Raw genomic sequence first — 27,992 nt, forward strand, 5'->3', positions numbered from 1 at the left:
TAGTGAGATATATTACATTTCTACTTAAATTATAATAACAATGTATATGTAAAAATGCAAATTCAGAAACAAACACACAAATTTTATGCAACCAAGTATCCTCCTGGGGAGGGGGACATTCATGCATTTCTACTATTTTAAACAATGCAAAAGAGACCACCCCCTTTATTACTGTGTTTGAGTTGGAAATAACTGGATGGTCTTTTTTATAACGCCTGAAGGATTCTGTCACTTTGATGTGTTTGGTCATCAATTAGCGACGCTGGATCTCTTTCTCTCTCTGTCTCACTCTCACTTTCAATAAACTGTGAAGTACATTCTGACTTGTCTCTAAAGGGATCACCCTTCTATTGTTTCATCTGCATTTATACCTCCTGCACTGGTGGGTGTGCCTCTGAGATACAGGTGTATTATTATTACCTGGACACTAATAACTATTATTTCAGGGCAAAGCAGCCCTTGTAGATCCATACATGTAATGCCAACAAATGCTTTAAATCAAGTACAGTGGTACATACGCTTCAGGTTACTGACTCCGCTAACCCAGAAATAGTGCTTCAGGTTAAGAACTTTGCTTCAGGATGAGAACAGAAATCGTGCTCCGGCAGCACGGCAGCAGCAGAAGGCCCCATTAGCTAAAGTGGTGCTTCAGGTTAAGAACAGTTTCAGGTTAAGAACGGACCTCCGGAACAAATTAAGTACTTAACCTGCGGCACCACTGTAATGCTAAAACAAATAGGTCTATAACAGAGCAGCCAGAACATTAAAAAAACAAAAACATATCTGGGCCACAAACCATCTGTGTAAATGGTTTATTGTGCTGTATATTCATTTTTTAAAAATGATTCTGTGCTCATTATGAGTTACAATCTAAATTACTTAGGGTGATATGATATCCACCACTCGCCATACTCAGGGTATACCGCTGTGATATCAAGGAACTTAACTTGCTTACATCCGCTAATTTCAATGAGTCTACTCTGAGTTGGATGCAACCCTAAATCGATAAAAACAGAATTCAACGGATATACAGTGGTACTTTGGATTATGAATTTAATTTGTTCTGGAGGTCCGTTCTTAACCCGAAACCATTCTTAACCTGAGGCACACTTTTGCTAATGGGGCCTCCTGTTGCCACCGTGCGATTTCCGTTCTCATCCTGGGTCAAAGTCCTCAACCCAAGGTACTACTTCCAGGTTAGCGGAGTTTGTAACTCAAAGCGTTTGTAACCCAGGGTACCACTGTACATACACTGCCCAACTCCCTACATACAATGTGATTGTCCATCTGTGACAGGCATTTTAATTTTTTTTCCAATATGGGAATCTCTCTCCCCACCCATTGCACTCACCAACACACATGTGTGTGTGTGAGCACGCTCAGACAAAATGTCTGTGTGAAATATCTTACTCTTTTGTGAAAAATATATGCCACGTGTGGAATTCCATAGATGTGAGTGTTCTTTGTTTCACTGGGGTGCCCCGCAAAGTCTTGCTGTTTTGCATGAGAAGCAGCACATCAGCATTCAGTTTCTTTGGGCTGCTTCATTAAGTGGTACCTATTGTTGAGCACTACTGAAGAACCTCTGCCACTGAGGCTCCAGCACCAGCAAAATATAAACTGATACGCAAGTGAGAATTTCATTACTGAGCTGCAGAGTAAGAGAGATGAAATAGCATGCAGTTGGACTGGATAGTTATTTGAATGAACCCTCAAAATCTGTTAATGGATAATGTACAAAGAGCTGACTTACTTTAGCAGTTTATCTTCGCCACACAATAATGAACTGAGATGCAGAAAAGCATGGAAGAACTTTGGTGGGAGCTGATGGAAGTAACTATTTCCAACTGCCCTTTCCCACACTGAATCATCCACCAAAGAAATGACCACAGCTGCCCTTGTGAACGCATCTGGTTGCTGGACCGGCCCAGGTGCAAGACAATATGGTGCCAGCTTCCCCTACTCCATGGAGAAAACTTAAGCTGGCTTGGGCCACATTAATACTGTACCATGCACTTAAAGAACTTTGATTCCACTTTAAACAGCCGTAGCTTCCCCCAAAAGATTTATGTGAGCTGTATTTCATTAAGAGTACAAAGGGTTGTTAGAAGACCCCTATACACCTCACTGAGCTAGAGCTCCCAGAATTCTTTGAGGGAAGCCAGACCATGATTATCTGAAGTGGTATCACAGAGCTTTGAATGTATGGTGAGCACAAGCAAGATTCCACAATGGTAATGAGACAAAGCCCTCTACACCTGAGGGCATTAAGCTAGCTTAGGAGGCATAGGTTCCTCCTGTCCTACCCTCCCAGACCTGTCTTGGTGTGGGGCACCCCCATCACATCCTGTTCTTGTTTTGGGGAGAGAGCTGCCCATACTTCCACTGAAATAGAAATGCTGGATGCCTTAAAAGTCAACCTGACCTATAATTCTCAAATTTCTTCTTAGTGTTTAAAATGGCAATCAGATTCTGAACATTACGAAACCAAAAAACTCTCCAAAGTGCCTCTTCAAGTCAAGATCTACTTTGTTTTCAATGGTCGCTGCAACAATAGCATGAATGCCACAAATGCATCCACAAGAGAACAACATAATTGCCCCTACAAATAAAATTACTCCTCTATATTGCAGTCAACAAAATGTTCTCCTCAATGGCTTGTCCTAAAAGCTATCCTAGAAAGGCAAGGTAGAAATAAAATAAATAAATAAATAATGTATGGGACAAAGCAAAATTAAGCACTCTGGAATCCCATTTAGTTTCAGCGGTAGTGAGAGTTAAGTAAATCAGTGGGAGTTGATGCCTCAGTTTCAGCACAAAGGTGAATATTTTGTTGTCTTGTTATGGCTATCTCTGATATTGTTTAGAGGAAAGTACAAATTAAACAAAAACTTACAGGAAGAAAAACAAATCCTTCCACTCCCTACCACCAGGCAAGTATAAAATCACCATATTAAAAATGATCATACCATACCTTTCAGCAAAGTCTGGACATGAAAAAGGGTTGTTATTCTCACCACTGACCTCTAAATTTTTCCTCTAACCTAAGCAGAATGCAGAGCTATCCAGCAGGGGGAAGATGTTTAAAGCATTTTGACAAGACAATAATGCGCATCCCACATGCCCATCTGGATTTCAATGACATTGGGGGTGACGACGCAGCCAACTTTTATCATCATCAACAGTGAATTCCATAATTAATCATTAAACAATAACCTCAATGAGCATAAGCCTAGCTATGTCTCCAAAGGCATGTCAACCTATTTTTCTATTTGCTTGATAATGTCCCAAAACAGTTCTCTCATTCATTCTAGAGAGGTCATGATAGTCTCTTTAGATATACTAGTCTCTTTGGGCCAAAACCATCAGATAATCTTGTGGCAACTTGAATCATTAACAGATTTACAGAACAACTGTGTACATGACCACTCAGAAGTAAGTCACACTGAACTGCTGTGGTTGGAGCTGGCTGCAGGTGCAGTCGAAAACATCTGGTGCATATCAGATTGGCAAAGACTGGTATCAAAGATAAACTGAGCAACTGGTGGTGTGATCACCTTCCTAGTTTTGTCATGCTGATTGACGGATGTATCCTACAAGGCAAAAAATATCTTCAGATGCAGAGCTGGCCCAAACCACTCAGATGTGTACCGTTTGTTGAGCAGACACTTATGTTGTAATTTTTCCTGGAAATAATGACAGTGAATGTCAACGCAACATGGGTCATGCTGGTCAGTGGTGCCAGCATTATAAGAGAAAATCAATTGTTTGTATATTTACTTTAGCTGATTAGTAGATAGCCTAAGGCAGACACTCTAAATTCACTGAGGATAAGACTATCAACAGCTATAAGCAACAATGATTATGCGGAAGCCCAGAGCACAAGAGTCTGCAGGAATTTTTCTGGGTGGGCAGGCACAGTAAACCACTGAGAGGAGGGGACCAGGGTAGCTTCTCACACACAAAAATTGAAATAAATAGTGCCTGTGAATTTTGCCTCATATCTCAGGTTCTACAAATGCTAGAAATATTTAAAATACTCTTTAAAAAAGGAAAGGAAAGGAAAGCTGGTGAATCTGAGTTTTATGGCTCACTGAGTGAGGATTCCCTACCTATGCTCATCATGGATGGTGATTTCTTAGAGGCAATAAGTCACTGAATGCCATTTTCTGAGAAGCAAAGATGGAAGAGGTCATGATTGCATGCAGTCTTTCCAGAGATATCTGAATGGAAAACAGGACTATTAACTGACTGGTCATTTTTATGTTCTGAAACCCTCTCCCAGCTCAGTACTCTGGGCAACTGCCTGGGCCACCCACCCCTAACTTTGAAACCCCTTGAAATAATCCAATTCTAAAACCTAGTGTGAATTGTGCTTTTGCTGCACACGGAAGCTGGAACTCAAGGCATGTTGATGCAAGAGAAAGTTGATGGGAGGGGGCACAGGGAGAGGGAGGGCAGAGAGTCGCTTACCACATACTCTCCCTGTTGAGTTCTGTGTAACTGCCCATGTTGCTATTGCTGGCAAAGCAACTGCCTGCTGTTTTCTGACCTTTTGCTCTTCTAGAGATAGAAATGGGAATTGTCTGAGACGTGGAATAACTTCCTGCAATTGTGTTAGCAAGGGCTGGTCTGACTTGATAGATAGCTGTGTCTGTTAGGCCTGCTTTTGAGAGGAGAAACTACTTGTTGGGTGACTAATTGGAAAGAAACATTAGGTGGCCCGCAGGAGGGCAAAATGTATAAAAGAGAAGCCTGCTGATAAAAGTTGTGCAAGGAAGGGGTGGTCTCCACTACAGCCCACTTTTGTAATTCACCCAAGATATGGGAGGGGGAAACCTTGGCTGTGTGTACACAGTCTGACACTGAAGTTCTGAATTTAGAGACTGTAAATCATTTTTCTTGGATTCTTTTTTGGCTGTTTCCTAGCAGACCTAAAAGAGATTGTTCTTTTAAAAACATAGGGTAAAAGAGAATACAAGAGAACAAATCATGAGAATGATTTCTTCCCAAGAGCACCATCACTGTCATTTTAAAAACAACTCTACTGGACAGTGGATACGGACACCACTTTAGTACATGATGGGTGTTTTGTAAATGCTGTAGTTTGAGTGCCCACGCTACATTATCTGAGGAGATAGGCCCTATGTGCCGGGGGGGGGGCGGTCTGTGTGTGATCCAGACAAAGAGTTTAGGAGAGGGTGATTCTGAAAGAGAGAGAGTTTGGGGTTGATCCTTGCAGAGAGAGGGGGGGGGGGAATTGTTTTGGAGGTGATCCTGAGAAATATTTTGATTCTGAGAAAGAAGACAAGGCAGCAACTTTATGAAAGGCTGCTCCCAATGGCAGCCATTTTGTGGCGGTGCCCACATCACTTTTTCGGAATTCCAAATGTACCCACAGACCCCAGAAGGTTGGGAGCCCCTGTTACAGCCCCTGTATGGCTATGTGGTAGGGCATATTTTATCCCAACCATGCTAACGCCACAATTTCCAGTTCCTCTTGAGACATGGTAAAAGTCACTGTTCTATGCAGCTGAAGAATGCCCATGATAATATCTCTTCCAGTGACTGGAGATACATTGTGGTGAGTGTGAAAGTGGCCTCCTCATGGTAGATGGTCCTCTAAGTTGCATCACTATCTTCAATACTTCAGAAGAACAATCACATATATGCACACTAATTTTTGAAAGGAAGAATTTTAGTAAGAAACAAAATTACAAAAAGGTGAACACGAGGAATGATTTGCAGGACACAAAAAGAAGCAGAGATGCTTCCTTTACATCCTATTGCTTACATGTTTTTATTTTTCACCACTTTTAAGTTTTTGCATATCCAATCTAGCTGAGAAGGCTATTTTCAAAAGAGTTTGTTATTATGACATATTAGAATTCTATGAATGAACCAAAAGGACTGTTCTGTATTATCCTTTCTTACCTCTCCCCAAAGTCACTTTTACTTACGCACAGTCACACACTGTGGCTTGAGGTATTCCAAGTTTATCTGCCATAGGGCACTTCTGCACCCTTTCAGAACCCTCTATAAATGAAATGAAACCACGTTTTGCCATTGGCTTGCTGTGCAAAGCAGGGCCAGTAAAGGGTGTAGCCTGGGGAAGGTTCAGGGGTGCCCTGGGCCTCATGTTCCCCACAGCATTCTGTAAATGTCAGAACCACCAGCGGGGCTTCCCCACAGAGCTCAAGGCCCTGGGTGCTAAATAACGGGTGACTGTACATGATGATTGATCCCATGAAGGTTAAATAATGACTCACAACCCTGTGTAGTCTCAGCTCACAGCTCAAAAAGATTTTCCAGGAGGTTTTTAACCCTGAACTTGACATGTGTCAGAAACAGGCAGAAGTCCTCACAAGACGGAACACCACACCCAAACAGCCAACTCATGGTGATTTCACCACAACACCACCATATCAATGCAGCAGTCCCATTTTCAGTGCCACCCATAAAACAGAGGATTCCTTCACTGAATAATACAGGGTGCTACACTAGTGTTCTTTGTAACATCAGAGGTAAACAGCAACACCAACGCAACTGGCACAGCAGCCGCCCTCAGAGAGGAACAGACTTTATAAACAAGCAATAGCAAATCAAGTGCTGGTTTTGTACGTATAACTAAATCAACAGAAAAAAGGAAGTAAACAAAGAGGTATTCTGAGTAAAGAGCACAACTCAAGAGAGTATTTGGATCATTAACCTTTAAAGCAGTTAGTGGCATTTAACAGAGCCTGCTAGCGCAGGTTTCAGTTCTTTAAAAAGAACATTACAAATTATGCAGCTAAATGCCCACCTACAACTCTAGATTGAAGCTGCTCCATTTCAACAAAAGAAATTCTCCTTCAGGATCAAGGTGACTTTTTTACTAAAGTGTTTGGGCAGGCTTTTTTTTAATTATTATTTGAGCCGTACTACAAATTCCCAACATCCTGATTCAGATTAACTCATACTGATGACAACTCACAGTCACAGGCCATATATCTTAGGCCCATCTATGTTCAGTATGGTTTATATCTGTCTTCTCCAACCTGGGGTCCCCCAATTTTGTTAGAGTACAACTCCCAGCATCCTTGACAATTGGCTATACTGATGGAAACTGTAGTCCAAAATATTTGAAGGGCACCAGTTTGGCCTAGAGAAAGAAATCAAACAAATGGGCAGTAATGAAGGGGGTGTGGAGAAGTGGGTCCAGTCAGAGGCAAGCCAGTGTGGTGTAGTGGTTAAGAGCGGTAGTCACGTAATCTGGGAAACCGGGTTCGTGTCTCCGCTCCTCCACATGCAGCTGCTGGGTGACCTTGGGCCAGTCACACTTCTGTGAAGTCTCTCAGCCCCACTCACCTCACAGAGTGTTTGTTGTGGGGGAGGAAGGGAAAGGAGAATGTTAGCCGCTTTGAGACTCCTGAAGGGGAGTGAAAGGCGGGATATCAAATCCAAACTCTTCTTCTTCTCTTCTTCTTATTATTAATTGCCAACAATTAATTCTCTATCTTCTAGCTGGCCTCTTATTTAGTGATCTCTCAAGGATAGAATGATGTATCTTGTTATTCTGTGGATTTATTGTTTTAAAAAGTCATTTTTTTGCCATTTTTGAAAACTGATACCAGGGGCCAAGGGCAATGCAGACCCCTCTGACTTTGCCTGAGTTTGGGGGTTGTTTGTGATTTATATGACCAAACCAATCACATGGTTGGCACATTCCTACTAAGTATGATTTTATTTGGCAACATCTGTGATTACTTGATATGTTTTGTACACCATGGAATATATTTTACGCTATTCATTCTTTTTAAACCCTTAAAAAATAATATGGTTATTTTATTATCTTGGTTTCTTCTCCTCTTGTCTGTTTGAGTATTTTAAGTTGGATATTTTGTTTGTAGCATTTGCAAACCCTTTTTTTTTTTAGTTATGTTTTAGCAGTGTGCACTGCCCTGGTACTTTCAGATATGGTGGTAAAGTACTTTAAAGTATTTTAGTAAACAACTAAAATGAATAAATAAACACCAATATTTTATTCCCCCCAAAAAATTGTTTAGAAATTCTAATAATCAGGAACCATGAAGAAACAGCTCCGCAACAAAATATCATCATATTTCTCTTTAATTTTCTCTCTCTCTTGTTTCAGTTAACAGGCCTTTTTTCAGTCCCCTTTTGTGAACCAAGATTTGCAAATTACAATGCTGCTGCCCACAAGACCATACATTAACCCTGATCTTCATAATTTCTATTTGCGACCTTACCTGCTATTAATATTTTCTTTCTAACTGAAATGTACTTTGTGAGGGGTTTCATTGTATTATTCACCATTATATAAGAAACCAAGTTACTCCAAACAGTGGTGAACGATTCTGATTTAGTTGGCCTTTGATGACACTAATGTGATGATGACTAAGCTTCTCTGCAATTGCTATCTACCAGCAATCTATGGACAACACGACCTTTTGCAATTATGTGTCGCAAGTCTAGCTGCAACCAGCGAGAAACACACAGTGTCTTTTGGTCTCACACGTGTGCTATCCTCTTCAAAACAGAATGCAATCATCGTTTTGGAGTTCGCACAATCATTTGTCCTATCATAGACAATTCTCACAGCATTCTAATCTAGACCCTCTCTACCTGCAGACATTCCACAACAAAAGATGCATACAAGTCTCCTGGATTAAAACCTCAGATTTCTGAGCAACAATTTGCTTCTTAAAAGAAAAGCTTCAAAGCCTAATCCTCACAAAAAAATTTCCTCTGCCCAAGGCCAGCATGCTTTCCAAATAGGCAGGTGAGGCAGACTGAAATCTGTCATCCACTTTCAGACGGCGGCTTGCTGGGGGTGTGTGTACTTATTTCACTGAACGATTGGCAAAAAAAGGATATTTGAGGTAAAGTCAAATTGTATGCATATTAATCACAGGTCCACAGTGACCTCCTAGCTCCTTCATAAGCTGTTGCCATTTTGAAATTGGTCCAGAAGGCCACTTATAGTTGAGGGAACGTCCGCAGAGCTGTTGTTTATCCACAGCCATTTTATTGCGGTTCAAATCTGAGCCCCATATGCATTATATACCTAAAGCAGCATTATACCACTTTAAATGGCCATGGTGTTAATCTAAGATTTAAGAGTCCTGGGCTGTAGTTTGTTAAGGATTTTGAAAGACCCCTATTCCCCTCACAGAGCTACAATTCCCACAGCTCTCTGGGAAGACAAGACTCACTGCTAAACCATTCTGGAAATTGTAGCTCTGTGAGGGGTGGTCTCTAAAACAACTCTAATCACCCTCAACAAACTATGGTTCCTAGAACTCTCTGGGCAAGTCACGACTGTTTCAAGTCATATAATTGTGCTTTAAATGTATAGTGCATATGGCCCCCTGGCTTTTCTGCAAAACCAGCCATACATTTAGCAATTGTAGACACATTCAAGTGTAAAATGACTTAAGAGGTAAAAATCTGGAGAAAGCAGGCTAGCATATTTTCAGAGCAGGTCAGAGGCTTATCTTCATACCTCCACCTCTGGTTTAGATTCTGCTTTCTCCCACCCACCTCAGCTTACCTGATCCTCCTACTGGTGTCATGTGAGTCCTTGTCTTACCATACCTGTGCCTCTGTCTCCTCCAAGACACAGATCTCCCAGTACCTAACAAGGAGGTTAGGTAACTGACATCTAAAGATTAAAGATACACTCTGGAACCTTATCAATGCCATCTTTCCACTGCTATCACAGCCACCATGGTTATGACTCATGTCTAGAGTCGCCAGCTATTAACACTTTGCTCTATCTAGCTATTTCTGGAATTGAGGGGCCCAAATGAGAAAGGCAGCATATTTCTGCCAGTGTAACTATAGAAATCACATCAACAAACAACAGCAAGCTGGTCTTGAGGGTCAAGGAAATAACAAGCTTGAAATAGCTAGTTGTTTAAAAAAAGAAAAGAAAATACCCCTCATTGCATTAATGATACGAGGAAGAGAAAAATCCCACAATAATATCAGGTACAAGGAACATGGCTGTACTATGTAAAACATGCAATAAGTGTGGTCAGTGTATCTGGTCAATAATCAACACCCCCCTGCCCCCCCCAAGCCTCAGATTCCATAACCAGGAATATTTTTCCTTTCATCCTGCTCCTCTTGGACCAAATTGGAGTTAATAATATGCAAGAGGCACCAATGTTTGTAACCTGCTTTAAAAAACAAAAGAAGACTAATATGCTCTGCATGTGCTATTATTCTAACCCGAGGCTAAATCCTTGTATTAACAAGAAACATGGTGCTACTTCAGATATAAGCCCTTACTTATATAGTATTAATTGTTAGGATTATTCTATGTACTTAGGGATTATTTGAGTAAGTGGTTTATAACCTTTCTTAATGAAACAATTAAAACAAAACACTGTGGTGAGCGGCAAAAATGTCCCATTTTCAAAATTTGTATTAATCACATCATTTTCAAATATGGAAAATGATGTGATTTCAATGTTCTATCTGTTGTGGAAATGCTGTAACAATTTTCATAGCCTGGACACTGAGCGAGACCTAAGCATTACTGAACATGTTTTAAACGTATAGTCAATTATTTTGACTACAGATGGGAAATCTTTTGCCCTCCAGATCTTTCTGGAATACAACTCCCATAGTCTTTGGCCAATGACCACGCTGGCCGGGGCTGATAGATATTGGGGTTTAACAACATCTGGCAGACCAACGGTTCCTCATCCCATGTTTAGAGCCTTTCAGTATCAAATGCGATATAGAAATAAAAAAAGAAATATTTATTTCTGCTTACTCACACAAGGACTTGCCAAGAGAACATTTATCCACACATTCATACATAGAAACAACATTCAGCTACTTTGAAAAATACCTCCTGTTGCTTTCTGTAAATTTGCTACCCAGCATAAATAAATAAAGTATAGAATAGAACAGAACAGAATGGTAAGAGTTAAAACAAACCCTCTCATTAATTACAGAGCATAAGTATCTGGAATAAAGCCCCAATAAGCTGTTTCTTTTTTAAAGCAAAAAAAGATACACAGGTCTGTGGAGAGTTTTGGTATGTAATAGCTTTCTGCTAAGAAACTTGCTATTCTGAAGCTTACTGCAGAATATTTTAAAGTATATTTACCTAGGTTTTGTGGGTGTTCTTTTTAGTTTTTCACAGGGTTGTGTAATACAATACTGTATATATCAGTTCTCAGCTCCTCCCTAAATTTGCCACTGTTATATCTGATAGGCTTTATTTGAGGGAGGCAGAAATTCAATAGGAAAAGCTTTCTTTCACACTTCCACATCTGAGAAAGACCTTTGCCTCTTGAATTTGTCTTACACGCAAAGGATTGAAGGGAAAGAAATTGAAATTCTTTGAACTCTGTTCAAAGTGACTCCAGCTGAGATGTGATAGGCCCGTTGCCTTGGACCCTCCCAACAGCCCTTGCCTCAGGATGCAGGCACGTCAACAAGCACTTCTTGGAACCGTTAGTACAGACTTCCATGGAAGTGCTTTTGCTGTAACAATTGATAAAATGATGCTGAAAGGGGTGGGGGGTGTTGTTGCTTCCTCGGAACTCCTCCTTCAGAAGCCAATACTTCCAAATAATTTACTCTTAAAATTGCTGTCTCACTCAGCTCCCTCTGAACTTTTCTTCTTTCTCTACATCTGCATAGGCTGCATTACGTTGCTACAGAAACTCTTAAAAGAGTTCCCTTCTGGACACAATGATGACTGCAGAAAATGGAATATATATATATTCATATATATATATATATGAATGACATCATAGCCTATTTGTTTAAACAAACCAAGCACAAAGCATTACTGGATTTTGTACTTATCAGAACTGAACACTGGAGAAGGGTGTCAACTCAAGCATAGGTCGTAGGAAGATCTCTCCAGCCACAGCTGGGAAAGATTCCTGTCTCAAACTCTGGACAGCCACTGCCAGGAAGTGCTGACAATACTGGGCTAGATGGGCCAATGGTGTGACTTGGTATGGAGTAGTTTCTTAATGTTCCTAGAAATAAAGAATAAAGAACAAGCAGCAAAAGAGAGGGCAACCACACACTCTCAAAATGGATGTCTGAAGCTAATTTTACTGTGGACATCACTTTGGCCGTGAACAGTTACTTCTGTTATTGAAGTTTCCATCCAAGAATCTTTGTTTCTGGATACTATCAAAGGGGGTGGAGGGAGAGAAACAATGGATGATATCCAACATTAGTCATGCTCAGAATATACCCAATGGGTCTGTTCTACCTATGACTCAGCTGGATATCACCCAATGCTCCAGTAATTATTTTGTTGGGTTTCTCACACACACACACACACACACACACACACACACACACACACAGCATCCTAAACAGGATATGAATTCAGATAAGAACAATGAAGTTCTCTTAAAAAAATTTATACACATACACACACGGCTTTCTTGTTCTACAATTTTATTTTTGCTTTTGTAAAGTGAATGGCAATAGAGCAGGTCTTTGTTTAAAAAAAATACACCAAACCCACAATAAGATACTTGTTGTGTGCAACTAACCACAACCATCAAAAGGAAATGGGCTGCAGTTTTCAACACCTGTGGTTGGAAAACAAAATGACCAGCTGGCAATAGGAGAAAAGGGTTTTAAAAGTGAACAGATTTGGGGAGACAACCTGTAGTTGTTTTAATGGTGCTTATAGATTTCTCTTAAAGCAGAGATTCCCCCGCAAAATTGAAAATTGCTGGGGGTCTTGACAGACCACTTAATGATTTTTGTGCCTGTTGTAGCAATTGTAACGTGCTGTGCTTGATGCTGCATTATTTTTAAATGTATTTTGTTATTTCTTTAATTTCTTATGGAATTCAAATTGCAATACAACACAAACAACACAAGAAATAAATGAATCAACACAAATACAGTTAAAATCAATATGAATACTTAATAATGGATGAGCCATTTCCTGTGTTCAGCCACAGATCCAAAGACACACCAAGGGCCATGAATGAAGCTTGTAGCCTAACTTGGATGGTTTTGAAGATTAACTTGGGGGAAAGACAGCAGACTCGGCTATACAGCTGCAAATAAAATGTTTTATGTGTGTCTTAAGTACAATATACAATGTGACACTAGATAGTGATGGTGAGTCTTATGGAAAATTCAAAGCATTTTTTAAAACATTTTTCAAAAAAGCATTTTCAAAGCAGTTTTAATATGTGGCTAGATTTCACCTGTTATAAGAAAGTGAAACAACTCATTTAGTTATATTTTTAGTAAATCTGAATGTAAGTATCTTAAATGACTCTAGCTCCTCCTGAGAGAAGATTAAGCAAAGGTTGAGATGCTTTTGGAGCCTCCCATAGTGTAAAGTAATTGTTGCCTACTATTATTTGGCCCTGGTCCAGGAACAGGGATCCATGCACAGAAACAAGGATTTGCACAATGATTTTTCCAAGCAGCCTGCAATTGAGGGAAGGCCCCTTGTATCTTGAATCACCGAGGGATGGGTCTCAGCTGTAGGGCACCTGCAATATGCACAGATCACTGATCAATAACAGCAGCTCTCTGACAGTGCTGATCATGTCAGGCTGAGGGAGGACTGGAGGAGGGAAGCTGAACTACTCACTTTCTGAGTGGATGATCAATATTGTCAGAGATGACAGAGCTGATCTGTACAGTGGCACGGAACAGAATGAGAGACTTTTATGACCCGGATATGGTAAAAATCTATTTTAAATGTATTGATTGAGAGCATTCCCAGGGCTGATGTCAGGGCAGGCATTGTTGGGCAGCTGTTGAGGCCCCCATGGGGGAGCACTGCAACCCCCAGAGCCCCCTGGTCCTGCTCTTCTCCTTTGCACCATTACTACTAGCTTACCAGTCCTCTCTGAACATTCAAGAGCTAATACAGATTGGACAAGTGAACAGACTGCAGTGACAGGAGGTGAGCCTATGCAGGGAAATGCCTAAGCGTCCCCCAAGCCTAAGGGACCCCCAAAACTGCATCAGCCCCTGAGATTCTCCCCCACCCCCCACACTTTGTAACCAGCTTGCTCTTTAAATTGACAATCACAGCTGAACTGGGCAGAAACAAACTCTTGTTAGGGACATAGGAAGAGCCCTGTGGAATCAGGTCAAAGGCTCATTTGGTCCAGAATCTTGATTTCCACAAGGCTGACCCAAATGCCTCTGGGAATCCTGCAAGCAGGCCTGAGTACAACAGCAATTGTCCCCACTTCTGACTCCTCCCAGCAACTGATATTCAGAGACACATTACCTTAAACAGTGGAGGAAGAGCAAACTTATAGTGGATAGGAGCCGTCAAAAGTCTGATCCCTCAATGGATTGTAATTGTCTTTTACAGCTGATGGCCATCCAGCGACAGCTAATACCACACATCTAGCTATGTACTGCATAAAGAAATACTTGGTTTTGTCTGGACTGAACCTTTCAGTATTCAGCTTCATTAAAGGTCCAGAAGTGCTAGTGTTATGAGAAAAAGGGAGAGAGAGAGAAAATATCTCTAACCTCTTTCTCCACACGATGCACTACGTTCCTGCATTCCTCGTGATTCTACTTTGAGAATGTTTTACAGTATAAAGCTTCACGCTGGAATAATCACTACCGCAGTCTTCTGCTTTGAATTTTACCACATAAAAGGTTTTCACTTTGATCATCATCCAGTTTTGGTGACAATATAGTCAGGGTATATTAAAAGACTGTGGTTGTGTGTGTGGCTGTGTTGTTTCTTTCAAAAATAGGAAGTTAAACAGGGAAAGCTACTTGTGAGTCATTAATTTCAAAGTCTGAGGCACTCACATCTTTCAAAATGGGGATTTGACCGTTTTTTGTCCCTCACTTTTTAGCCAGCTAATAGACTGACATGATAGACAACTCACAAACACAAAATACTTGGAAATGTTTCCACCCGTTCTATCTGATTTACTAGAAAATAAAAAGCCACAAGATAGTTTAGAGATTATTATTCACTTGACTGCTTTCAGAGTGTCTGGCCTTACTGATACTTTGATCCAAGTGCTTCCCGCCCCGGGGGGTGGGGGTTGCATGAGATTATATGTACATATATACACATATAAATTTATACAGCGGAAGGTAAAGTATTTACACCCTTACATAGGCCACATACGCACTATACACATAAATAACTACTTAAACTACGGTTTAAGAGCCAGGTCAGCCCCAAAGAATGCTGGGAACTGTAAAAAGTGCTGCGAGTTATTAGAAGACCCCTATTCCCCTCACAGAACTGCAATGCCTGGGGTTCTCTGGGAAGAAGAATTGATTGTTAACCATTTGGGTGACTGTGGCTCTGTGTATTGGGGAGGGGGTCTCCTAACAACTCTGAGCACCCTTAACTAACTACACCCTTCTTTAGAGAAAGCCATGACTCTTTAAAGTGGCATAATGCTTTAAATGTATAGTGTGGATGTATGCCAGGGAATTTTTTTTTCTCTCCAAATATGCTTTGTTAGACCTTCTTTCCTTCACTTACAACAAGGAGGAGAGATGGGAAGCAGTGCCCAGTCCATAACTCATCCTACCCTGAAAACGTTACCATAAAAGCAGGGAAATGACCTTTTAACTTCAAGGTTCTCCACAGCTACTCAACAAATACAAGCAGTAGTTCTCCAGGGTTTCAGACAAGAGATTTTACTAGCACACACCCACATACCCACACACCAACGGTAGATGGAGCGGATTGAACCTGGTCCCTTCTGCTTGCAAAGAGGGTGCCCTGCCTCTGAGCTACAGTCTTTTTCCTTCTCAAATCCTGGGGAACTAATGCAGAGAACAAATCCAACAGAGAAATAAACTGGCAACCTGTGCGTATTAACAGCATGACTTCTTTTCTGCCGCCATCTAAACAAAGAAACCATATTGATTTATTTCCCAGTAATATCCATGCCTTAATAGCCAAAACAAAGAAATGAACTAGTAAATATCAAAAGTGGGTGTATAATGCACATGTCAATATACTTGCATTATACATGAAGTGCTTTCTATTTTCAAAATAATTTTACTTTCAGATAAGAGATTTAAATCCTTGTAACAATAACAATAAGCATACTGCAGGACCAAAGGATAGCTCCAGCAATATTATTCAGCATTTGTTTATTATCCATGAATGAAATAGTAACTTTATAAGAAAGCATCTTTAAAACTACAGTTGCTAAATATGCTGCTCCTAAAATCTAGAGTTTCGTGATCAGACCTGAGGAAAAAGAGGACAGGAATGTCTTAATTTCATCCAAGATTTTTCTAGTTCAGTCTTCAGGTTTCTATATGTATGTCAGGCATGAGAAACATCCTAAAACCCAAGGGCAAGATTTGGACATGGTCAACCTTCCAGAGGAAAGTAGTCGGGGCCAATAAAACCCCCAAATACTGCATAAGTAGGGGGGAAACGGGGGAAACCTGGAGTGGGCAAAACAGTTCAACAATGATTCAGCATTCTGGCTGACTGTTGCAGGACAAAAACAATGAGAGGAATACTGGAATGGTAACTTGTAATAGGGCACAGATGGCTAGCATCCTAAACAACAGCACTCCAGTTGTCATGACAAAGGTCCAAATGCCCAAACAAGAATTTAAAGTTTTAATCCAAGCATCTACACTTAAACTTAAGACTATGTTTTGAGGGAAGGATAAACAACATGAATAGAAACTACTTACTTTGGAGACTTCTGTTTTGATCTTTGAACAAGCATCTCTAAAAAAATAAATGTGTAATGTGCTTTACAATCCTCACCTCACCTTTCCTCCCTAAGTAGGTACCTCTTGCAAATGCTGTTTTGATTGGCACCATTCTATAGAAAGGCATCAAGGATATGGGTTGAGGTAAGATCTGAACTCACAGCCGAAGACCCAGTTTACATGCATAGCTACTGCATAAGGGAAACAGATGGGAATAAACAGCCCCATCACAATGTGGGGTTCAGAAAGTCTCTGTGAGTTAGATAGGGTGGCCATGGGCCCTGCTTTACAGAGGACAGTTCTCTATGTGAAGAGGTCCTCTTGTGTGAAGACCTGTGTAGTCTAAAGTTAAAAGAACTGTAACAAGGGAGAGCAGGAGTCTTGAAACTAGCAATGCACAGTATCTGGATAGCAGATGGAGTAGGCAAACAGATCCCCTTGTCATAATCTTTCCTACTCTGGTATTGTATTTCAGTTCAAACTGCAGTAACTATTTCTAAATTTGCATATGTACATACAAATTTTATGCAAAGTTGTACTCTTTGTTTTAGGTGGTGGGGGCACATTTTCTCTTATTTTGGAAATACACAATTGGCCATCCTGGAGCTGGATCCAGACTAAACCGGTTTCAGGTGGTTCCCGCTGAAATCATTGAAACAAGCTCTTCATGACTTAAGTCATGAAATCAATGGGACTTAAATCATGACTAACTTGTCCCATGGTACCCAAATTCAACTAACTTAGATCAAGCCCAGTATTTAGTCATTATTCCCATTTGTGTGACAAGAGTTTCCAGAAAACCCAGCAAGGATGCTGAAAGGTGCCATCAAACTGTATGCACGGTTGTTTGTTGTTTTAATTCACCTATTGCTCTATCCTCAAGTTTTGATTCCTGAAAAGGAAAAGGGGGGAAAGAATGGAACCAGAGCATTGTGATGACACAACAGTTCTCCTCTGAAAAGTTAAGCAACTGGGCTTGAATAACTCCATCATTAACCGGCAGGTCAGTGAACATACTTTGGAAGAAATTCCCTAAATTTCATCTCTGGTATTCGCTGACTAATTAGTGGAGCGCTCAATCATATGTTCTCAGAAGCTGAAAGTACAATGCCTCAATCAGCATTCTTACCCTCTGGACCAAAAAAACAAAACAAAACCCAACAACAACCCCTTTCCCGTTCAAGATACACCAGTTCACTTGCTGCTTTTCAAAGCAGCATTTTTATTTTAAAATAATCATGTATTATTTTCCACTATTATACTAATGCAGCTGAAGCTGCATCACCCATGCACAACAGGAAGGTATCAATAGGCCTGAGGAAACCCTGGATTTGTACAAATCCCCTCCAAGTAGAACTGACAGTATCTTCTCAGCTTTCAGGGTCAATGGATAGTGTTGGGCAGGATTTGACACCCCACATCCAAAAATACCCATTTTAGGAAAAACCTCGCTGAGATCTTATGATGAAGGGCAGTAAGTAAGTAAAGAAATAGTTACAATGCTTGTGTTTCTGTTCCCAGTTTCTGACGTTCTTTTTACACTGCATTACCTGATTGCTTTACTGTCACGTTGCACTAAATTGCATACATGCCAGTGGCTGTGGTGTGTTACAACAGCAGACATAATTGGACATGCACCATACCCTCCCACCCTCTATGAGAATGTGTGTGTCTGTTCCCCCATGATTCACCAATGAAAACTGCAGGGGGGGAAGTATATGCAAGGACACTGCCCCAAATTTTGCCCAATATTCCGGAATAGGCGTGCAAACAGATTTATTTTCTGGAAACAATTAACACAGAAATCAGTATTAAGTTTCCTTTAGATTCTGCAAGTTTTTTTCATAAGCGGTTTTTTATGTCATGTGAAAGGTCACATAAAATAAAATAAAAATATCAGGAGAGTAAACGTCAGGAAAGCAGAAGAGAGTGCTTTCTGAATGCAGTCCTGGCCTAGGTACGTTCAGAAGCTGATACACAGCCATGCAACTCAGGATGCTGTCTTGGTGCAGTCCTACTAACTTTGGTGCTCTGAGATGAGTAAACAAAAAGCAGGATGTCATTAGTTCATATTCCTTATATCTGGCAAAGACCTTATCTGGTTGTCTAATTCATCTTGGAGATTTAGGATGCAACTGAATGCAAAAAAGGGGGGATTCATAACCAGAAGCAAAGAAAACCACAACTCCCTGCTGGTTCACTTTTATCTATTTACAGCTCGGAATTCATAATAAATGAATTTCAAAGAAGTTGGATGTGGAAGTGGCCAATTATTTGGAGGGAGGTGTTGTGCAGAACGTGTGGTGTGATAACCTAGTTCTCTCAAAGAAGAAAGAGAAATAGCAGCTGTTCCCTTAAGTGCCTTTGTAAGTCAAGGGTAAAATTAATCCCCTTCAAAGCAAGACAAATTTGTCCTGGATCCTCTTTCAGTTCAAAATGGTGAAGAGTGTGTGCTGGTTTTGCTAAACTCAAATAAAAACTGTTCTGAGTCATGCCATTTAAAGGAAATACAAAATATTTATACATCGCTTGGTTGTTCCAATGTAAAGCGGTTTATAAATTCTTAAATAGATAAATAAAAGCTATCCTTTACAACCTTGCTGTAGGGTTTAAACCATTAATTTCCATGGAAACAATGCACAGTCCACTACACCAGGGAAGTGGAACCTGTGGCCCTCCAGGTGTTGTTGGACTCCTGGCCATTGCTCAAGGACAATGGGAGTTGCTGACCAACATCTAGAGGGCCACATCTTCTCCATCTCCATGCCTCACTATAGCTTTAAACTGATTTAATCATCATCACCTGTCTTCTAGAGATCCTTGGGAATAGTCACCTCCACCACCACCTGGATGAGAGGCAGCTCTAAGTCCTAGAAGGAACTATCAAAGGACCCTGGAGATGTCCCAAGCTCTTAGGAGCTTTTCTGATGATGAAGTAGGGTTATTTATCAGATTTGTCAGCAGATTTTGTGACTGTGGGAAAAAGAGGTTGCAACCCCATGAACTGTTGATTAGCATTTACCATTGCTGTCATCCTGGTAACAGATTTTCAGAGTTGTAAACTCCTCCATCTGTAAACTCTAGAATTTGCAACAGTTTCTTTCAAATGCCCAAACAGCTGCCTTATGAGCAGCGTAGAGTCCACAGTTTACACTAATTGTGATTCTAGACTGGGTTTGTTTATAACCTCATCTAATCCAGAGGAGTTTATGTAAGACATGAGCAATGAAATATGGGTCATTCACACAATTTATATTGTTTGCCACATATAGAGTTTACTTTAGGAATCACAAGATATGAAAGGCAATTTCCTTACAGCAGAGATTCTCAAGGCGCTTTTTATAAGCAAAGGACTGTACAGTTTTCCTCATTAACAATCTTGTGTGGTCAGTTATTTCCACCCTATTTCTACAGATGGGAAGCTGGAGTTTCAGCATGTCAGGATTTGAACCCCGTTTCATCAGAACAACTAAACAACAGAGCATTTCCAGGGCTTCCTGAGAGGGGATGAGGCTAGAGGCGATTCCTCACTCCACACTTAATCCTAACCTTAGCTGTGTAATCATATAACAAGTGCTAGTCTGCTTTTTACAAATCACTTTACAAGATCTGAAGTTCCCAAGCAGAAGGTGCCTAATTTTAGGTGGACCGCAATAACTATTTAAAGTGGCATTACACTCTTCCATCAGTTTCATTTTGGCAGCCCATCAACAGTTTTCCTTTTAATATTTGATAGCATTATTAGACTGATTATTAATATGCCAACATGCACTCCCTTTGTTTCAGCTTCTATGTATAGTGGCTGTAGCAGCTATAGTTCTTCCTAAGGTGTCAGATATTCAAAGCCAGTAGCCACCCCCACCCCCCGAACAGGGACCACTAATCTGGTATTCCTGAAAGCAGAAAACATATTGTGAAAGATTAAACAGGGGCTTCAGGTCTGTTGCAGCACCACCCAAATTAATTGTCCAAGGGAAATGACTTTGCTGAACATTTTTGCACTCAAGATGCCAAGAACAGCAATGTTCTTTACACAAATATTTTTCCCATTAAAAAAAGAAAGAAATGTCATCTCAGATGAATAAACACTACAGAACCGTCTTGAGATGTAAAATAACTAAAGGTAGCATCTGGGTCATTCAACCCAACTAACTCTCCAACTAGCCTGAGCCAGCACGTAGCCAAAAGGAGAGCCTAATCCACAGTTCCTCTCATCCGAAGGGCTGAACGAGACATTATGTTGGAAAATGCATGGTTCCAACCCTGCAGATACAGAGATGATGGGGAATGTGCAGGTGCAGGTATGTTTTCCCTTCTTGGTGCTAATTTCCCCCTGTAAAGTGACCCAACACCCATTTTCCCTTAAGAGGCTCATTTTCAATTATGTATATTTGTTTAAAAACTCCTGATTTTATTTTATATTTATACATACATATATATATATTGTATGACTGCTTGTTTTTAAAGTTTGATCTCATCAGTATTTTCCTGCATGTAAATATGCGCAAAGTGCGAAGAGTTTTTTCTGGGTAAACAATATTTAAAATAATTTTGATTTAAACCAGTTTCTTTTGGTTTTAACTGCCTGGGTTTCATTTGAAAGGAAGAAATTGTGGAAAGGAGAAGGGTTAAGCACATTTACACACACTCCTTCTGCCCCAGCACTAGCATCACAAAGAAAGTGTGGTTCTCCCATAACATCTAAGCTTCAGCATTAGGATGAAGGATATTTCACCAACCCTGTAAAACTTGATCCAGCCACCCCTTATCTCTGCTGCCCGCCACTGCTGCTCAGCTGATGGTCCTTTGTTGTTGTTCCTCATTCAGAAGGAGGCTTGTATGCACACTTAGCCCCTGTGCAAACAGTAATGCAGCCTTGTGAATAAGTACATAAGAGTTACTAGGCTGGAAATAAATATTACAAGCAGAGGAAGGAGAGCACCATCCTTCTTCCAGCCGCCCAACGTATGCTGGATCTCAAGGAGGAGGGGGCTTCCCTCTGTCAGCCAGTAGAGGCTGATCTGTTAGGGTACTTGGGGCAGGGCACTGCCCCACCAACCGCAGTCTGCCCTGAGCCTTCCTACCTGGCCTGCCTTCTTACTTACAACCAGTCCAGGCAGGTAACATTGCTTATCAGTTTCCTCCTCGGTCTCAGTGGTGCCCCTTGCATAACTCAGCAGAGAAGAGAATGGAGACAAACCAGAATTAGTTTGCTCTGCATCTCACTAGAACCAGAACCACCTACTGTTTGGGCTCTCTGTGGGTCCCAAAAGGCTTCGTCAACCCTCTTAATTTCTAAGATGGGTGTAGAGGAGGGGCAGAGCCCCCCCATCCCTCTTTCACCAGACCATCCACTCTCCTGCAATGAATTCCTTATTGCCAATGCCTACCAAGTAAGAGCTTAAATACGGGGAGCTGCGGTAATACTTTTAACTACCGGTAAGCAAGAAAGCTGATAAGGGAATCAATAAAACTGACAAAGCTTTTCCCAAACAGCTTATCAGTTTCATTGGAGAACAGAGGCAGACTAGTGAGGGAAACGGTAGCGTAGAGACAGTCAACCTGGTGCCTGAATGTTGCTGTACTATAGCTCCCACTGGCTAGGGCTGAGGGGAGTTTCAAGCTGTTAATGGAAAGCATCTGCTTTCCATACAGAAGGTCCCAGGTTCTATCACTGGCATTTCCAGGCCGGGCTAGGAGAGACTCCGACTGAAATCCAATCAGTGTAGACAATGCTGAGTGAGATGGACCAATGGCCGGCCCACACGTGAGGCAGCTTCTATAGTCCCTTTGTATGTTCCTAATTAGGAGGAGAAAACGTCTTCTCCTATACTAGCTGAAAGGGGAGACATGACATTTAAAGCAAATGAAGAGTTAAGTTGTGAATGTGGCGATACACATAAACTGAGACAAGAGAAGATTCCTCAAGGTGATTTCAGGCCTGATTTCCCTAAATGCTCATGGTACTCCAGCCTCCTCATGAAGAGCACAAGCCGGTGCAGGTTTTGAGGGTGTTTTCCTGACCTCCTTGTTTACTTTTAGGACTAGATGTTCTCTAGCGGCCAGTTAGAAATGAGAACCGATTAGCACATTACAGAAGCACAGAAAGCAGAAGAGGATCAAGTGACCTGAACTTCTGCTTTTGCAACTGCTGCTGTAACCTATACAGCGGACTCCAGTGGATTCAAATATGCATGTTGGCACATAGAACAGTCCTCCTATACTACTCTCAGTACCACCTCAGAATCATGTGGGGACAGCTTGTCAAAAAGTTCCCTGATTTCATTTCCCCCCCCATGCATACAAAAGTGTGACCTGATAGTTTTCTATGAGCATGGGAATTTTAACATGTTCAGGGAGATTTTAATGGGAGTGCTTTCAAACTGGCAACCTCCCATTTGCATTCTGGGATGAGAAAGTTGCATGGACAACAGCAGCACTTCAGATCGCAGGTCTTCCTGTACGGAGAAGCAGATTCATTCAACCATCTTTTACAAAGAAAAGTCTGCCCTGCCACCAATTCATTATTGTTGTCTCCCAGTGAATGCTGTTATATCTGAAGGTGTGACAGGAGCCTGTCATCAAGACAGTACAGAGAGATGCCAGCTACTCTGTTGTATGTTTACAAGCACAAGCCCCCAGAATTAGAGAAACTCCCTGAGAGATACACAATGGACAAGTAAGAATATGTTGCTTTTGTGGAGAACAAACAAGCAACATTGACTGTTTAAAAGTTTCATTTATTTTCTTTCACTAGGGAATCACTGCTCAATGAAACTGACAAGGTAGTAGACAAATCTTGTCCAGTTTCATGAGTGCCATGCCAATTTGTTTTATAACTGAAGTATTGTTGTGTCGCCGTGTGCTTAATGTGTATACATGCCTTTTTGAAGGGGTGGGGGAAGTCTTGTAACTGTAAGACTGGAAAGTCCTGAATGGAGTAGATAAGACTTCACTCACCCCAGAACTGAAAAACTAGTATGGGCCAATTCCTTCAATCAAGCAAAAGATAAATTCATGTCTGGAACATCCTTTTAAGCATAAACAATTTTGCATGACTTAAAAAGTATTTTACAAGATTTCACAAACGCTCAAAAGAGCTCCATGAATGAAGTGAAAAGATCACAACTTTCACAATAAAACCTCTTCGTAGACTTCCATTTTGTACTTGGGAATTGCTATAAAACTGTATGATTTATGAATGGCATATATTGCTGGGAGGGGAAAATATTTTCGGGTCAGGGCCTAATACTTACCCTTCATATAGCCGCGATTTGGTACATGTGTGTCCAGTTAATAAATTATGCTACTCTTGTGTACCAAGTACCAAAGACACATAAATAATATGTATGTTAACTGCCCTGGGAGGAACGGCGGGTTACAAATCCATTGAAAGAAATAAACAACAACATACATGTAAAGAATCTGATAGTATTATTGCAGCGAGGAATTGATCCTTAGATACCCCATATATGAATCAGTAATACCCCACACTGAAATCAAAATTCATAGATTTCTCTCAGGTGTTTTCTATTTTTCTAATAGCTAGAGTTCGGCTCGCTTAAGTTCAGTTCCAAGAAAAGCAGGGGAAAGAACTGTTTCATCATCAACGTAAATAACATTAACAGGCTTATTTATATACTGTATTTTTCCGTCTATAAGACGCTCCCATGTATAAGACGCTCCCTATTTGGGGGGATTCAGATTTAAGAAAATGGGGGGGAGATGTATCAGTGTATAAGACGCCCCCTAATTTTTGACATCATTTTTTAGGAAAAAAACCTAGTCTTATACACGGAAAAATACAGTAAGGGGGATCTCCAACATATTACAATATAGTCTTACCTCTTAACAGGGATGTGCGCTCCTGTTCATGCCACCATGCCTTCCTCCGGGTCTCTATACAGCTGTAGAGAAGCAGTGTGAAACTTGAAGCCCTCCAGATGTTGTTGGACTACAACAACCATCAGCCCTGCTAGGCTGAAGGGAATTGGAGTCAAACAACATCTAGAAGGGCACAGGTCCATACTCCTGTTGGTAGCGGCTCAATTCATTCTCCCCCGCATACACCTCGCCAATTTCCTAGTTTTTGGTTTTTTTTCAACCAGCGCTCAACATCTCATAGCTCCTGAAAACTATGTACTGCATATACTCATGTATAAGCCGACTTTTTCAGCACATTTTTAATGCTGAAAAAGCCCCCTCGGCTTATGCTCGAGTGAGGGTCCCACCCAAGCGCATTTCCAGCGGCAGAGGCTGTTGCCGGCGGCCGAGGAGGAACGAGCAGCCCGAAAGCAGCCTTTTCGGGCTGCTCCTTCCTCCTCCTCCGCCTTTGCCGCTGTCAAAAGAGCAGGAACAAGCAGCCTGAAAAAAGCCCTTTTGGGCTGCTCCTTCCTCCTCCACCTCTGCCACTGTCATCAGGGAACGAGCAGCCCAAAACAGCCCTTTCTGCTGGGGGGAGAGAGAACCCCTCTCTGCCGTGTGCGCACATGCGCACACACACACGTACTCTGGCCCACCAGGAGGTTTGTGGTGTGGTGAACCGGCTTATACTCGTGTCAATAAGTTTTCCCAGTTTTTTGTGGTAAAATTAGGTGCCTTGGCTTATATTCGGGTTGGCTTATACACGAGTATATACGGTACATATTACTTGTTTGGAGGCTTTGTTTGGCCTCCTTTTAATTATTTTCTTTTGTATTGTATTCATGCATACCTTGAGAATACTGTTTGTCAACAGCCCCGTTTTGGCTCTAATCCTGTCTGCACAGAAACACTGAGCAAGTTCACTATTAGGAGGAGTGACATTACTTTACCTAAGTGTTCAAAGCCCTTCACATTCATTATCAGCAAAACCTGCAATACCATTAACATATTAATAGCACAGAAGTGAACCAGCCTGTACCGAGCTCAACTGTCTTACTAGTAATTTTGCATCCAAAAGATATGTGTGAATCATCATTTCAGTCATCACCACAACTCACATCAGCACTGGGACACTCCAGCTACACTGGCCTGCTGGACTAGGATCTGTTTCATCAAGAGTTACACGTGAGCAATCCTGTGTGTGCATCCTTCATTTTCCAAGCTAGCTGTCTTTGTGCAAAGATTCTTAGAAACGAATTGCTACAACCATCAGCCTGTTTGGATGTGCAGCGACTGAAAATAAGAACCTAAGTAAAGGCCTGATGGATCAGACCGATGGCCTTTCTAGCCCAGCATCCTGATCTCACTGTGGCCAAACAGATATCCGTGGGAAACGCACAAGCAGGACCTGGGCACAAGATCACTCTCCCCTCCTCTGGTTTGCAGCAACTAGTATTCAGAAACACTGGTGTCTCCTGTCTTGGAGGCAGTGCATAGCCATCATGGCTGGTAGTTGTTGACAACCTTAACCTCAGTGAAATAATAAATGTTCTAGCACCAAAATTCTTGTTTGCATAGATGTTGTATCCAGCTTAGTCTGAGAAGGCCCACTGGAAATTAATGGGCAAGACACACCTAGCCCCATTAATTTCAGTGGGTCTACTCCAAGTTGTACTTAGCTGGATATAACCGTGGATGTGAACCTAAATTCTGCTTCTGTTTGTAACTTGCAGACTAGAAGTACTGTCCGAGGCAGTGACTTCACTTTCGCTACAGAGTAATAATTTAGTAATCCTCTTATCTCAGAAACATTTCTGCTTTCACGGAAGCCACTGAGAATGTCCTCCAATGACTGTTGCTAGAAGGTAGCCACAAGTGCATATACATCAGCACATGAACCATATGCCCCTTTTTACATTCTAAAGTGAGCTGGGAGAAATGCTGCTCGAGTCAAATGTATTCCACAAGTATAAGCTCAAAGTCATAGGAATGAGATGAAATATATGCAGGAATAGGTATCAAAATAGCCAACCAATCACTTATTGAGGATACGCATGGTGTAGTGGTTTGTGTGGTGGACTAGGACCTGAGAGGCCAAATCCCTTCTTGGCTATGAAGCTCACTGGGTGACCTTTGACCAGTCACCCCTCTCCACCTAACCTACCTCACAGGGCTGTTGCAGGGATTAAACGAGGAGGGGGAGAACCATGTGTGCCACCTTGAGGTCCTTGGTGAAAAATGTGAGATACAAATGCAATGAAAAATGCGTAAGAAATAAATACACAATTCCTAGACTAGCTTCTGTTTGCCCTAGAGAAATCTAACTAAAGACCATTGGAAAATAATACCACCCAAGAGCCTTGAATTTAGGTAGCTTGCCTGGTCACCATAAATGACAAGGAATTTCATACAGGTGAACAAGCAGGATGTCAGAAGAGGGATTGCACCATCCTTCCCCTACCATCCTGTGGCTCGTGTTGGCTGTAGAGTAAGAGGCTCCCCCACTTCCATGACCGAAGGAGAAATGCAGAACACTGGCAGGATGGATTGTTCTGCCACTCCTCCACTAGCCTGCATGATACAAGGTTTTTTTAATAAAAAAACTGGTCTGCTAAGAGGCTAGTACTGCGTGTTTCCACGCTGGCTGAGGAGGAATCAGATTCCCCTGTTTAAAGACTAGCCTCTTAACCAGTAGGGGCTGGTGCCCATAAGGAATGGTAGGGGAGAAGGCAGAGTGGTCAATAGTAGGTGATGCCAGAACCAATAACAGGCAGAGTCAATTGTGTTGGTGCTGAGCTTTAAAGCCTCAGGCCTGAAGTCTCCACCCGCATCGTTCTGCCCAGACACTGAGGTCCAGCTCTGAGGGCCTCCTGGCAGTTCTCTCACTGCGAGAAGTGAGAATGCCTTTTGAGCACCTGAAATGTTCCCAAAGTGCAGCCAAACTTTCAAAGCTTAGACCCACCTGCAAAAAACAGTGATTTATAAAGTGTTTGTCTGAAGAGAAGGCAAGATCCCCTTCGCCACTGCCCTAAGCTTGTAAGATAATTGCAACCCACCGACCTCAACAAATCCTTAGAAATTCCCTTCCCTTTTTCGGAGGCATCTTCACTTTCCCTCCCCCCCCCACACCTAAAAAAAAAAGAAAAGGTTGTGGGGAAATGGCATGCAATATTTTGGCAGAGCACTACAGTATTCAGGTGAACTATCCCCCTGAACCACACAAAAGGGACAGATTAATTATGAGTTCCCCACAAAAGGGACAGATTAATTATGAGTTCCCCAATGTAGTATAAACACTGACAACTGGGAAACGCTGGCCTGTGAGCGCTCCAGTTGGATAACAGCCTTTATCAAAGGTGTCATGGGCTTTGAAGACACTCAAACTCAGGACGCAAGGTAGAAACGTGCTAAGAGGAAGGCACGTGTGGCAA

The 27,992-nt window shown here is 41.5% G+C and overlaps 1 protein-coding gene and 1 long non-coding RNA gene across 6 annotated transcripts in view; one reads left to right on the forward strand and one right to left on the reverse strand.

The window, feature by feature from the left end:
- GAB3 (GRB2 associated binding protein 3) overlaps positions 1–27,992 on the reverse strand; it is an 81,694-nt gene that overhangs the window by 50,121 nt on the left and 3,581 nt on the right. Inside the window, exon 1 of one of the 5 annotated variants that reach the window (XM_083485158.1) lies at positions 9,554–10,069. The exons of 2 other annotated variants lie outside the window; for them this stretch is intronic. Coding sequence is in view for 1 of the 3 variants with exons in the window: in XM_083485154.1 (XP_083341280.1) it covers positions 6,270–6,338 (69 nt within the window). In the remaining 2 variants the exon portion in view is untranslated. Of the gene's footprint in view, positions 1–4,112; positions 4,132–6,269; positions 6,829–9,553; positions 10,070–27,992 lie in introns of those variants that run through there. 2 more of the 5 variants (XM_083485154.1, XM_083485155.1) reach the window with 2 other exon arrangements.
- LOC310698385 lies at positions 4,477–14,502 on the forward strand. Its single transcript, XR_014521485.1, has 3 exons — positions 4,477–5,584; positions 12,957–13,125; positions 14,348–14,502. It is a non-coding gene; the product is annotated as an uncharacterized lncRNA (long non-coding RNA).

This window comes from Podarcis liolepis, assembly GCF_965112155.1.
Source record: "Podarcis liolepis genome assembly, chromosome: Z".
Taxonomy (NCBI): Eukaryota; Metazoa; Chordata; class Lepidosauria; order Squamata; family Lacertidae; genus Podarcis; species Podarcis liolepis.